Source organism: Felis catus, chromosome B4 (genome assembly GCF_018350175.1).
Source record: "Felis catus isolate Fca126 chromosome B4, F.catus_Fca126_mat1.0, whole genome shotgun sequence".
In the NCBI taxonomy this organism is placed as follows: Eukaryota; Metazoa; Chordata; class Mammalia; order Carnivora; family Felidae; genus Felis; species Felis catus.
In genome coordinates, this window is record NC_058374.1 from 136,078,536 (window position 1) to 136,092,135 (window position 13,600).

Genomic DNA, 13,600 nt, shown 5'->3' on the forward strand with positions numbered 1-13,600 from the left:
TTATCCTAACATGTTCCTAAAGGAGCACTGATGTTCCTGTTGATGGGGACTTGGGCTGCCTCTATCTGTTGACGATTGTGAGTCATGCTGCTGTGAATATGGGTATACAAATTTATCTTTGAGACCCTGCTTTTCAGTTCTTTGGGGTATATTCCAGAAATCTCCTTAGACTTTTAAATTATTGTGTGAAACCAACAAAACAAAAAAAAAAAACAAAAAACCAAGCAACCGACCAAACAAGCAAAACAACCTTGCTGTTTACTGTCACTTATTTGGAATATTAGTATCATTTATAAGATTGTTTTTTCTCCCGTTGAGTGCATGATGCCAGACGATTCTCCACATTATCGAAGAGAGTAATGGTTATCGGGCTCTTTGGGGTTCTGGATTTCTTGGAGAAGCTAATTAAAGCCGTGGGTCATATTCCCAGAGAAACACATGCATGCGTATGTGAGCACACACAGCATCGATTGTGCATCTAATTTTGGGGGTCCCATAGTGACCGTGACTCCAAGATTAAAGCTGCAGCAGAGGGGCGCCTGGGTGGCTCAGTCGGCTAAATGTCTGACTTCGGCTCAGGTCATGATCTCGCGGTTTGTGGGTTCGAGTCCCGCATCCGGCTCTGTGCTGACAGCTCGGAGCCTGGAGCCTGCTTTGGATTCTGTGTCTCCCTCTCTCTCTGCCCCTCCTCTGCTCATGCTCTGTCTGTCTCTCAAAAATGAATAAATGTTAAAAAAAAAAAAAAAAGCCTCAGCGTAGAGGAACATCTCCTTTTTCACACTGCGAGTCACGAGGAGCAGTGGAATTCGAGACACAGAAATTTTACCTCCTGGCCGCTCATTTAGGAACATGTCAGTTCCCTGACTTCGAGTGCTCTTAACATGCAGATCTCACACCCACTGCTTTGCCTTCCAGAAGCTTACCTTAGCTCCTTCACTCTTAGCCCCCAACAACAGCCAAGGAGTGTCTGGGAAAAAAACTTTTTTTTTCTGATTCCAGTTCCCTTCCTTCCCCCTCTGGATGACCTCTGATGAATGAGGAAAGGACCAACTTGTAGGTTCATTTCCTGTTTATTATTAAAGTGATTTCCACAAATGGTTAATTACATGCATACGTATGAACGTGATGGAGAAAACAAAACCTTGACTACTGGGGGCAACTAAAGGGAAAAAACACGGTTGCGTTGGTATTTGACCACTGTTGTAGGCAGAGTGATTGATTGCCTGGGCCTCCCCGGGACCCAGAGCGGAGGCTGGGGGAACAGGGCCCCCCAGGGGCTGTTCAGAGGTCCTGTTCCACGAGCGGACGGACTGGGTCTGCTCAGACTGGTTCTGATCTCAGCAGATTAAGACCTTCCCCGGGGATCTACGGGGGCCTCTGAACCGCACGACAAAGTACTCGGGAGGCATCGGGGAGCTTTCTTTTTTGGCCCCTACTTTTCACCACACTGTTTTTGAGGGACACCCGCCTTCTTTAATGTTCGTGTGCCGGAACCTGCAAGGGGACCTCTCCGGGGTGGGGGGCCACTCTGCGCGAGCGCCCGGCTGCGGCCGAGCCTGCCCTGTGGGGGAAGGGACCTGTCCACGCGGGGGAGGGGGCGGAAGCCGGTCTTCCTCTGAGTTTTCAGCTCCAGAGGGAGGGAAGGTCGCTACGTGCCCCCGCCCTCCACCTCCCTCCCCTCCATCCCTGCCCCCAAACTCCCCACTGCCAGCTCTGCCTCAGCTGTGCTTCCCGATCTGCCCAACCGTTAGCAACATTTCACGGACATTCCGGACCTTGGGTTTCGAGGGGCTTGGGTTCCAGCAGTTATGAGCCATTCGCCTCGGGCGCGTCCCTGGGCCTCCCAGAGTCTCAGCCTCCACAGGGGATTAGGGTCAGGCCCGCCCGCCTGGCTGGGCCATGGGGAGCTCAGGCCTTTCAGTGCCTCCCGTTGAGACTTGAGGGGTACAGTTTCAGGGGCCCCACCCAGGGGCTGGGGAGGCCTCAGAGAGACCGGGGGTCCTGCCCTCTGGGGGCCATGTGTGCAGGGGGCCGGGAGGGGAGGGGCGGCTGTGCCTGTGGCATCTCCAAGATGCCCTCTCCAAGAAGCAAGGCGGCCTGGATGAGGCGGCCTCCGGCCCCGTGCCTGGCATACAGCAGGTGCTCAGCACTTACCCCGGGGCGTGGGGGGCTGGGGTGGGGGAAGGCTGGCGCCTGCAGGTGGATTGGGGCGGGGGACAGGGGAGGCAGCCATGGGCGGATCGAGCTGTCCGCTCTGCGTGTGGATGAGGGGTGTCTCTCCAATGTCAGCCCTTCTGCCTCTGGCCTGAATGATGTCACCTTGGCACCGTCACCCTGGTCAGAAGGGGCTGAGCTGCCACCACGTGTATCTTTGGTGAAGAAAAGGGACTTCGATACAGATACGGCTGACCAGGTTGACATCTCCAGGCATGTAGCAGAGGAGGTAAAAAGCCGAGTCCCGGGGGAACAAGAAAGGACCCTCCCTTCTGGAGCATGGACTGTTCTGGGCGGGGCACTGGTGCTGCGGCGGGGGGAGCCCGCTGTCCTGTGCGTGGTGACCAGGGTCTCCTCTGTATCTCTCTCTGCTGGTGGAGAAGAGCGGCCATGCCGTGAGGCCGGGCTGGCGACAGCTTCTCCTTTGGGACACGGACTTCGGGACTCCCTGGGTGACCCCTGCTCTGCTCTGCCCTCCTGCCGACACTCTCCACCCCCCACCTAGGGTAGCGGGAGGTGCTGGAGGGAGGGACCGCCTTCTCCGGAAGGAACGCCGGGGTCTGGCCACCCCCGGGCCAGCCTCAATCACCTTTATCTCTGTGACCAAGAGGGACTTGCCAGGGGATCCTGCCAGCCAGCCCCATGGCTGTGCAGCAAATGTTTGCTAAATGACTTAACCTAGCTCAGTATCTTCTTTTCCTGCTGGGGGTGGTCGTGAATGATTATTCAACCCCCAAGATGTCACAGAGGCAGGCACTCCAGCTCCAGCAGGCTGGGGGCCTCTTTGGTGGAAAATGGGTGATGCTGGCCGCGTCCCTGGGAGAGTGAGGGTTCGGGTAGGACACAGGCTGGAGGCAAGAGGTTCTCTTCGGGCTTTCAGAATCGGCCTCTTGGGGCCATTGCTCTCTGGTGACTTTTTGGCCCGGGGCGCAGTTTACCTACGTGTCCCAAACCAACGGATGGCAGGAGGAAAGCTGTCTGAGGCCGCCATCTTGGGCCCCACGGCCTCCTGGACTCTGTCACCACAGAGGTGAGGAGGGGCTGGCAAAGGCTGACCCCGGGGAGCCCGAGCAAGGTCACCACCACTGGCAAATGCCACCAGCGGGGGCGAGGGGCAGAGGCAGAGTCTGAGACTAAGGGGAGGAGGGAGGCCGGCACAAGGCCACAGCTGCAAGGCTCTGGCTCAGGCAAGAGGGCTTCCTGGTTCGGGGAGGCAGATGGGGTGACCCCAGCGTTCACTCGCTGAGGGCCCAGCCGGCCCCTGAACCTCGGGGCAGGTTCTCTTCTTTTCCTTCGCGTGTCTCCTCGGAACAGAGAGCCAGGAGACGCCAGAGGTGCGGGGCAGAGGGGCTGCCTCCAGGTCCGCCGCTCCTGGGTCCCACCTGACCGCCGTCCGCCGGCCACCCGCTGCAGGGGCACCTTGGGGCGCTTCCCTGGTCACCCCAATGCCAGGCCCCAGGCCTTGGCACCTGCTTTCAGTCCTGGCCAGCTGGGCAAGCTTTTGTTTCCAGAAGCTTGTTCCTTAGCTCTTTTCCTTGGGGTTTATCGACTGGCCAGACGCCGAGGGTCCTTGCCGGGCGAGGGGCGGCGGTGGCTGGGATGGGGCTGCGGTGGGGGCTGCTCGAGGCCGATGTCCCATCCACGAGTGGGGCGCTCCTTCTGGCTCAGCCCCTGCACGTCTCCAGTCTCCTTCGGGCAGCCCGGGACTCCCGCACCCTCGTCCTTGGCTCCCATTCTTCAGGGCTCACGCGGGGCACCCGCCCCACCTGGGCTCGGTCCTTCCTCTCTCTCTCTGCCAGCACTACGGCACCAATCTGCCGCCAGCTTCCGGAACACGGACGCACGGACATGCACGCTTTGTTGCCCGGGCAGCTCTCCCAGGACCATCGGGCTCTGCGGACCGGGGATGGCTCTGGCTCTAACAGGTGGGACCCTCAAGTTTCCCAGTGTGGGGCTGACGGCTGACCCCGTGCCCGGACGTCTAGTCCCCCTGATGGTGTGTGTGTGTGGGGGGCACTTGGATTGGGGCGGGAGGGCTGAACGGTAGGCAGCTGGCCAACTGGGGTTGCCGGCGACCCTGTCCATGTGAAGGGCTAGGGGCCCCGCATCTGTCCTGCTGTGTCGGGGGGACGCCGGGCGGGTCTGACCACAGCGGTGGGGAATGCCGCGGAACGTGGGTGGCCTCCCACGGGAAGGGCTGGTGGACTCGTGGGGTTTGCAGGTGGCAACTGTCAGAAGCCACCGAGCGGAGCGGCAGGAGTCGGAGAGAGGTCCTCTCTGTTTTGAGAGCATTAAGAAAATGCTCCCCGCCCCCCCCTCTGGGGAGGTTGTGGCCGGAGGCCCATTCCGGACGACACCCGTCTGATTTCTGGGCCTGAGCCACGGCTTGGGAGGGAGGGCGGGCCTCTTTCTGGAGAGGACTGTGACCGGGGGAGGGCGGTGCTGGCCCAGGGGGGCTCCCGACTGACACTGACCTGGCCGCCAGAGGCAGCCCCTTCCCACCCCGAGGTGGACTTGGGCGTAGCCGGCGCTGGAGGGAGTGCCGCTCGAGCTGGGGACTCACCGTTGCTGACGTAGGCGGAGGCGGTGGCTGGCCCCTGAGCTCGGAGCCCATCGTCGGGGCCTGCCTTGTCATCGGCCCCCAGACCCCGCTCGCCTGCCCTCGGGCTTCGCCATCCGCGCCGCGCTCCCTGGCGTGTGGGGGCAGGAGGAGGCGTCTAGAGGCACTTGGGATGGGCGACTGGAGTTCAGCTTTCAGACTGTCCCGTGTGTCTTGGAATTTTGAGCATTTGTTAACCCTAAACATACGGACCACTTCCTATGCGTGTCCCACAGCGGCAGCCAGCGGGCAAGGACTCAGCGCGTTGGGGGGCTTTTCTGGCTTCCCGGCTGAGGGGCGTACCGTGCACCCTGGTCAGACTCCGGACTTTTCTTCTTTAAGGACAGACTCTACGAGGGACGCGGCGTGTCGCAGCGGAAGGAAGGCTGCTCTCGGGGCCAGGCCTCCCGACACTGGCCACCTGCCCTCCCCGGACGGGTGGGATGGAGGGGTGGGCTCCTGCCCTCGGAGGCGTCGCGTGGTGGCACGGCCCGTGCTCCCGTGGGCAAGGGCTCACTTCCCTGGGGCACGCGGCCACAGTATGGATGCCAAGGTCACGTCTCAGGGCCAGCCACACGCGCCTTGCTGCGTTTACTGCTGGGCCCCTGTACCCACAGGAGAGGGGGCAAGGGGAAACCGTCTTCTACCACATTCCATCTGAAGGCAACACTCCAGCAAAGCCTAGGGGGCCCGGTTCCCAAAGAATCCGCACTCCGGGTGGGTCCAGAAGCAGCCTGCCGTCTCCCCTTCCTGCAGGCTCCCTCCTACTTCTCCCCTTCCTGCAGGCTCCTGGCCCATAGACACAGGGGCAGCACGCTCCTGGGGAGGGGTGAGTCACTCAGGGATGCCGGCGACAGCTCGTGGGGGAAGAGATGGGTTGCAATTCGTATTTATAGTTACTAAAGAGCATTTTCCTAAAGTACCCACAAATAGAAGTATATATATATTTATCTTTATATTTATATATATATAGGACTTAATTAGATGCTCTATCAAGGAAAAGCACAAATCTACAGTTTCCTCCACCAGCAGCTCTTTTCTGTCCCATCACAGAATCCTTAGAGCCCCGACACACGGCGCCTGCGTCCTGGGCCCGAGGCCGGAGGAGTCGGGGTGTGGATGCCTTGCAGGTGTAGACACTGGCTTATCAGAGCTTTCCAGATGCCTTCCCGCACCCCTCCTTCCACAGCCTGGCTTCCTGTCTCCGATTAGGCCTCTCGGAGCCCGCCCGGAGACAGAGGCAGCCACACTCCCCTCTCTCTTGAGGCGTCGGGTGAGGCCACCCGTGACCCCCGAAACGTGCACTCTGCCCAGGACCCGGCCGCGTGGTGGCACAGAGCGTCCTGGCCGCTCAGGAGAGGGCACTGTCCTGGAATCGAGCCGGCGGAGGGGGGGGAGGGAGAAAGGCCGCCTCGAGCAGTGTTTTCCCAACGGGGCGATCCGAGGGGTGCGGTGGGCTGGGGTCTCTGCTTGGACGCGGTCTCGCCCCCACGGGCCGGTCAGTGTTTCCGAAGGGCAGGTGCCCCGGTGACTTCCCGAGGCGGCGCGGAGGCGTGTGGAGCCGCCTTCTGGCTTCCGCCGCGGAGGGAAGGCACTCTCCCCTCCCCGTCTGGGTACCGGGCCGTCCCCAAGCTGGGCGGCTCCAAGGGCATTATTTGTAGGGCCGCAGGAATCGGGACACTTTGGAGCGCAGCAGCTTGATGAAGGACCGTGGGAACATCTCCTTGGACTCCTGGGCTGTGTACTTGAAATAGTTCTGGGGGTGTGCCAGCACATCGAACAGGGCCTTGATGAGCTTTTTGTCCTGTAAGACACGGCGAGGCGGGCGGTGAGGCCGAGTGGGGGGCCGGGGGCCCTGCCGCTCGCTTCTCCAATGTCTGGGGTGGGGTGTCTGTGAGGACGGGGGAAGGAGGAAGAGTCTACACTGCTCGGTGGGTTTCAGGATCCCACAGACTCTCTTTGCCATGAATTCCTTTCTGATTTTAAGGGTTTACTGGTTTGGACTTGGCAATGCAAAATATTTTACTTCAAATGGGTTCTGCAAAACCAAACCCAGGTAGGGGTGCCCGGGTGGCTCTGTTGGTTGAGCGTCCGACTTCGGCTCAGTCATGATCTCGTGGTTCGTGAGTTCGAGCCCCGCGTTGGGCTCTGTCCTGACAGCTTAGAGCCTGGAGCCTGCTTTGGACTCTGTTTCCCCGTCTCTCTCTGCCCCTCCTGCACTCACGCCTCTGTCTCTGTCTCTGTCTCTTAAAAAATTAATAGACGTTAACAATATTAAAACAAACAAACAAACCAAAATAAGACGTGTTGCTGAGGCCCTGGCTTTTGAGGCCCACAGTCCGGGGTCTGAGAGCTCAGCCCCGTGTACACACCAGCCCCTTCACCGGAGGAGGGTGAGCCTCGGCGCTCAGGGCGGGGCCCGTGAGGATCTGAGCAGCAAGCACGGGCCAGAGGCCATCTGCACCAGGACTCCCTGTCACAATGAGACTTGGGCCACACTTGCTGTCCAGGGTCGGCTCTGTCCTGGTGCCCGCTCATGTGCTCGCTCTCTCTCTCTCTCTCTCTCTCCCTCCCTCCCTCTCACACAGGCGCTCACACATCCTTGCCCTTGGGAAACACAGAGCTCTTCCTGCTTTCCAGGAGCAGGGCCAGGTGCTGGGACAGGACCCCCTGCGGCTCCTCCACCGAGAGGGAGGGAGTTGACTGAGGCAGGCGCCTACAAGGAGGGCTGCGTGGGGCTCTAGGAGTCTGTGACCTGCCCAGAGGAGGGGCGCCTAAGCTGAGGGCAGGACAGTGGGACGTTCACTGGGGAGAGCGGCTGGGGAAGAACGTTCTCGAGAGGCCCTGGCGAGGGAGTGGAGGGAGCGTGGAGGCCTGAGAACCGCTCGGAGGCAGGTGGTGGCCTCACTGTTGTCCTACGTAACGGAAACGCTTCTAGCTCTGGAGAGATGCTCTCGGCTGCAGGGCTGGAGCTGAGGGCAGAGGGCCCGGGGTGGCAGGGGAGGGGCGAGGAGGAGAGTCAGGATGGACTGATGGAAAGGCCAGCGTGACCTTCTGGTTCCTACTAAACAGAAGGAACTAAACAGGCTCCAAAACGTCCAGGCCTCACCCCGGTTGCAGCAGCATCAGGGGCAAATCCCTCTGCCTACAAACCGCCTACTATGTGCAGGGGTGCGCCAGGCCCGGGGCTTGAAGACCTGAACTCTGTGAGCCACCCGTTTCTTAGAGGGGTTGCCTGGGGCCACCGGGCGGGTAAGTGACAGCTAGAACAGCGGTCAGCGGGGGCAGGGGGACTGGCCTGGTCCTGCTCTTGTCCCGTCCACCTCAGCTCCTGGGCTGGGAGAGCCATCTGCCTACAGGCTGGGCTGGGGCCGGACCCCCAGAGCCCGAACAAATCCCTGGGTCCGGCCTGGCCACTGCCCGCTGCGTGACGGCCACAGCCCCCCTCGACGACAAGGTGGCTCTGCTTCCCAAGCCATGAGCAAGATGAGGAGACAGGCAGTCCCGAGGGCGGGGGTGGATTCTACCGACTTTCAGCTCCCACCGCATTTCACAGGCGGGGAAAGTGAGGCCAGCAGAGGCTCAGGAAGCTGCCCAAAGACTAGTCACCAGGTCCTGGGCCAGACACCCACCAGGGAGCCGGCCTCGGACCTCCCGGTCTGCAGGGACAGATGCACTGGAGCCAGGCCCCGCCCCCAGCCCCCCCCCCCCCCCCCGCCCTCCTCCTCTTCTGTCACCACCCTCCCCCGCTCACGTCTCTGGGCAGGGGTGGCCCTGGGTCATCACAGGCCACTATCCTGGGATCACACGGATCCTTTCCCATAAAGAAGCTCACTCACTTTTAAAATTTCCTGGTGATTCTCCGAGGCGTAGAGCCGTCCGTCGCGAACGATGTCTTCTATTAATTGCTGGTAGTCCTCTGCGAAGCCCGCCGGCAGGGAAGGAAGGGTGGTGAAGGCTCCAGACCCTGCCTGCCCTCCCCCCTCACCTCTGGCGTCTGCCCTGACCCACGTTCAGGCTTCAGCCCTTGGCCAGAGCAGTCCTGCCTCCGAACCTCTGTACCCTCCACCCAAACTGTTTTCCTCGAGCTTTGGGTAGCGGGAAATTCCTACTCAACCCTCAGAACCCTGCGTGGGCAGCACCTCACGCTGAAGCCCACAGACGCCACTAAAGGCTCCCTCATCTGCACCACCCCTACCCCTGTGTGCCTGTCATCTCTGTGTCTGCGGGACCGGCCCGGGCTGGGCGCACGGTGCAGCCACACGTACCGTCGTAGGTGACATAGGGCACTTGGAACCCTTTGCCGCTGTTGCCTTCGTTGGACTTGAACTGGATCCAGAGCTTCCGGGAGCGGGAGGTGAAGGCGATGGGCCTCTCGTAGGTCTGGCAGGTCTCGTAGGTGGTGATAGACGTGGGTGAGGCTGGGGGCAGAGCCGAGGACCTGAGTGGCTCTCTGATCCACAGCTCTGCCCCTGTCCTCCTGCTTTGGGCCGCGTGTCCACCTCCACCGGTCAGCCACCCAGCCCCCACATCCAGTCCCCCGAACAGTCCAACTCTGATCTCCACCCTCGTTCCTTCTGCCTCAAGTGCCTGGCCTCACCCTCAACCCCAGTTCCCACGCATCCTGCGGAGACAGGTTTGTGTCTCCCCGTCCAGGAAGCCTTCCTCACTGCCTGCCATGTTCCTGCTCTGCTCTGGTGAACCCTTTGTCACGGCCCCTCTCTGCTGGGTTGTCACTGTCTCCCTCTGGAGGGAGGGACGCTCCCCCAGGACAGGGCTCATGCCTGCACCCAGCACGAACCAGGGCCGGGGTGGAGGGCCACATTTGGGAAGTCCCCTCTCCCTGTGAACAGATGAACAGGAGTGAACCTGCTGACCCTGGGGTGCGTGGGGCTGGCCAAAGGGTCCCCCACCTCTTCACTGCTCCCTGGGGAGCCTACCTGAGGTGCCCTGCAGGCGGGAGAGGCTGACCCCCTAGAGTCCAACCCTGTGGGCAGGTGACAGAGCGGGTGGGGGCGGGGGGCGGTCGTGGGCTGGGCTCGGACCGGCTGTGGGATCCCGGGCAGGCACCATGCCCTTTCTGGCCTCTCGGCTACACTGAGTGGGTGGTGCACACACGTGGTAACAAGCAGGACAAGGGGAACAGAGTGGACAGAAACCCCTCAGTCTCCCTGTGCCTCAGAGACATTCCAGCCCCAAGTGGGCAGGTGTGTTTTGTGCCTGCCTGCGTCCACCTCCTCCTTCCCTCATGTTCTGACTGGAGCTTGCTCCCCGTGGTCCCCACGGCCCTCCAACAGCAGTCAGGCGCCCTGGCCTAGGCACCTGCTGCAAGGGACTTCACCTCGTTCCTGGGGGGACGCCGGTGCTTCCCCGCCTTTCTCGTCCTCACCCACCGCGCCCACTGCTAGAGCCGGCCTGCTGCTCGTGGCCTGAAGTCCCTCTACGAGCCTCTGACAGGGGTGACGGGCCGGGACGCGGTGACTCACAGAGGGGAAGGTTCAGGCTGTCTGACCCTGGGGTGTCCTGCGTGTGCACAGGCTGGCCCTTCGCTTGTGAGTCCCCGAGGGAGCGGGAGGCGGGCGGGGCAGGGGTCGCTCCCGGGGCCTCACCCTAGGTGGGGTGGCGGGACAGGCGGGACACCTGGGAGGAGACTGGCTGGTGGTCAGCGTGGGGACCGGACCCGGCCGGGCCCGGCTCCCGCGCTCAGGGTGCGCCCCATGCTCGCCACCCTCGGGGCAGGGCTTGAGGCAGACAGAGGGGCGCCGAAAGCCCGCCCACGGGTGACCCCGGGCGGCCCCTCGCTGCCCTGCCACCACCTGCACCTACCGCTCTTCCTCATGACCAGGACGTCCCCGCACTCGTCCTCGACGGGCAGGAAGATCTCGGGGACCACGATCAGGATCCTGCGCTTGGGGGGCGGGGAGATGTGCCAGACGCACTCCGTGTTGGCCGGGTAGTCGCCGGGGTAGTTGGGGGACTCGATGTAGCCCGTGTAGTCCCCGAGCTCACCGCCACAGTGCTGGTCTGTGGGCACCGGGGCGCGAGGGCCTGCTCAGGCCGGCTGCACGGGTGCCCCAGAGGCCCAGCCTCCACCCGGCCTCCCCGCCAGCCGGGCCTCCAGATGCGCTTCTCACGGGGTCTCTCCCCGTGGGGGGCCCCGCTCCCTGAACCCCACTTCGCCCAATCACTCCACACCCCGCGCACTGCTAGGCGCCGCGTGTGGTCGCCCTCCCGGCCGAGCAGGACGGCTCAGGGGACAGGCAGGCAGCACGGCGAGGAGAAAGAGACAAGCTTCCCCTTCGTTTCCTTTTTAGCCAAGCCGTGTAACCCCGAAGAGGCCAGAAGTGACGGCTTGGTGAGCCGAATAGTTCCTAGCCTCAACCTGACAAAGGAGGCCACCTTAGTTCTGCAAAGAGAACTGAGGAGAAGTACTTAAAAAAAAAATTTTTTTTTTTTTTTTTACATTTATTTATTATCAAGAGACAGAGCGAGACAGAGCATGAGCAGGGAAGGGGCAGAGAGAAGAGGAGACACAGAATTTGATGGAGGCTTCAGGCTCCGAGCTGTCGGCACTGAGCCCGACGCGGGGCTCGAACCCACGAACCGTGAGATCACGACCTGAGCCAAAGCTGGACGCTTAACCGACTGAGCCACCCAGGGGCCCCTGAGTGGAAATATTAAATATACAGCATTTTCTTACACGTTTTCATTTATAAAACTCAAAATTGCTGGGAAGCATTTCATTTTTACACTTATCTTCCAGAAGCTTCCCCTCCTATTCGGTTTCTCCACTTTAACTCATGAGGACATTTGAAACCCTGTCTCGGGGCGCCTGGGTGGCTCAGTCGATTAAGCGTCCGACTCTTGATTTCAGCTCAGGTCGCGATCTCACGGTTCGGGGGTTTGAGCCCACATCAGGCTCTGTGTTGACGGTGCGGAGTGTGCTTGGGATTCCCTCTTTCCGCTCCTATCCTGCTGGTGCTCTCTCTCTCTCTCTCAAAATAAATAAACTTAAAAAAGAAAAAAATAAAACCTTGCTTCTGTGGAGCTCGCCCACTGTCCCTGCTCTTCTGCCCCGGAGGCCACGAGCCGTGGGGATGCCCCGGGGAACAGAGGGTTCCACCTCTAGGATTAAGTCCCCTTCGCGGGCCTTCAGGCTGTTCAACATGCCAGCAGCCCAGTGTCAAAGGGCTAACTGGCTAGAAGTCGCTTAGGAGAAGGGCATGACACTGGAAAAGCCGTCCCCAAGGACTCTGAGAAATGAATTAAAAGGTATCTGAACTAAAGGTAGCGTCCTGTCGGGCCCAAATGACTTGCTAAGTGAGGGAGCGGCATCTCTGCTTCCCAAATTGTCCCGTGCTGCCCGCGGCACTGATGTCCTTTGGCTAAACCGAGCTCCTCTTGGACACGAGAAGGCCGTGTGCTGGTCGCCGCAGCCACACGCACTGAGCGTGTCCTTCCCGGGTCCTAGGCCATCCGCTCTGTGTCCACCTGCCAGTCCGGCCGTGCGTGCCTTCAGGGTGGCACAGCCTGGGCCTCCGCGGCTGCCCCGCACGGGGCCTGGCTTTTCCCTCCACAGGCCCGGAGCCCGGGGCAGGGCCCGGCCGGGCACAGGGGCATAGGCTGCCCTGGGGGGTGGGTGTCACGCGGAGCAGGTATACGTGCCGGAGCAGGGAGGAGTCCTCCGCCGGCCCGCGGGCACCACGCGAGGTGAGCATCCACCCTGCCCCCGGCAACGCCCCCCAGCCTTCCCAGCGCCCCGGCCGTGGCAAGAGCGGCACCTACTTTTGCAGTGCGTGACGTTGGTGGAGCCGTCGAAGTCGGTGCTGGTGTTGCCCGGGCAGGTGATGCAGTGGTTCTGGCCGAACTCAGGCTGGTAGGTGCCCACGGGGCAGCGGATGCACCGGTGGGTGGTGGTGTTGTAGTGGTGGCCGGGGGAGCAGTGCACTGTGGGGCGGGGACGCCGGTGGGCAAGGGCAGGGCGCGTTCTCGCCGGGGCCTCCTGCCCTCGAGGCCTGTCTCGGCACAGAGTTCGAGGCCCTCCTCCACCACCCAGGCACCCCCCGCCACGTGTGCCCGGTCCCCACCCTGCCCACAGCCGTGCGTGTGTTCGGGGGCAGTAAATGGGACACGAGACGCTGTGAGGCCGGGCGTGGGTGCTCCAGAGGTGCAGGGATTTTGAGTGGAGACTCGAGTCATGCGCAGCTGGCCGGGAGGCTCTCTGCGGGGAGGAAGCGGCAAAGCGCGGGCCCGGGGTGGGCTGCACGGCTGCCGGGTGTGGCCAGAGGGGAGGTCAGAGGCCACGGGGACGAGCTCCCGGGCCCAGGGGTCATGCTAGGCTTTGCTCTGAGTGAGGGCACCCGGGGCCCCGGCATGTTCCCGGCGGCCGCTCTGGGGGGAGGGGTGGCAGGACAGGCGGCAGGGGCCTGGCTCAGGGGTGGCAGTGGGGTGGCGAGAAGTCATCGGTCAGAGGAGCTGGCAGGGGCTGCGCACAGACTGGGCGTGAGGTCAGAGGCAGAGCACTCGGGGGCTCCCCGGGTCTCCCTGGAGCACCTGGCCGGGCGGAGCTGCTGTGAACCAGAGCGGGGGTTGCCGTGGGGCAAAATGAGGGGCTTTGGCCACGTGGGGTGACAGGTGCTTGCTGGACATGTCCGGGGCCGTCCCCTGGCAGGAGGGTGTAGCATCGAGTTTGGGACAGAGGCTGGGCTGGGGACAGAAAGTGGGGTCACCGTGCAGACGCTCCTTCTGTCCAGACTCCGAAGTGAGTGCCCAGGCCGGGGACCCCGA

The 13,600-nt window shown here is 62.0% G+C and overlaps 1 protein-coding gene across 3 annotated transcripts in view; it reads right to left on the bottom strand.

The window, feature by feature from the left end:
• Window positions 1-1,054: 1,054 nt before the first annotated feature.
• Window positions 1,055-13,600, bottom strand: part of SCUBE1 (signal peptide, CUB domain and EGF like domain containing 1) — a 136,688-nt gene continuing 124,142 nt past the window's right edge. For all 3 annotated transcript variants that reach the window (XM_023257570.2, XM_023257571.2, XM_023257572.2), the window contains 5 exons: window positions 12,599-12,760; window positions 10,640-10,837; window positions 9,082-9,234; window positions 8,653-8,732; window positions 1,055-6,617 (listed from right to left, as the gene is read on the bottom strand). In XM_023257570.2, coding sequence (XP_023113338.2) covers window positions 6,465-6,617; window positions 8,653-8,732; window positions 9,082-9,234; window positions 10,640-10,837; window positions 12,599-12,760 — 746 coding nt within the window. In that variant the 3' untranslated portion in view covers window positions 1,055-6,464. The remainder of the gene's footprint in view (window positions 6,618-8,652; window positions 8,733-9,081; window positions 9,235-10,639; window positions 10,838-12,598; window positions 12,761-13,600) is intronic.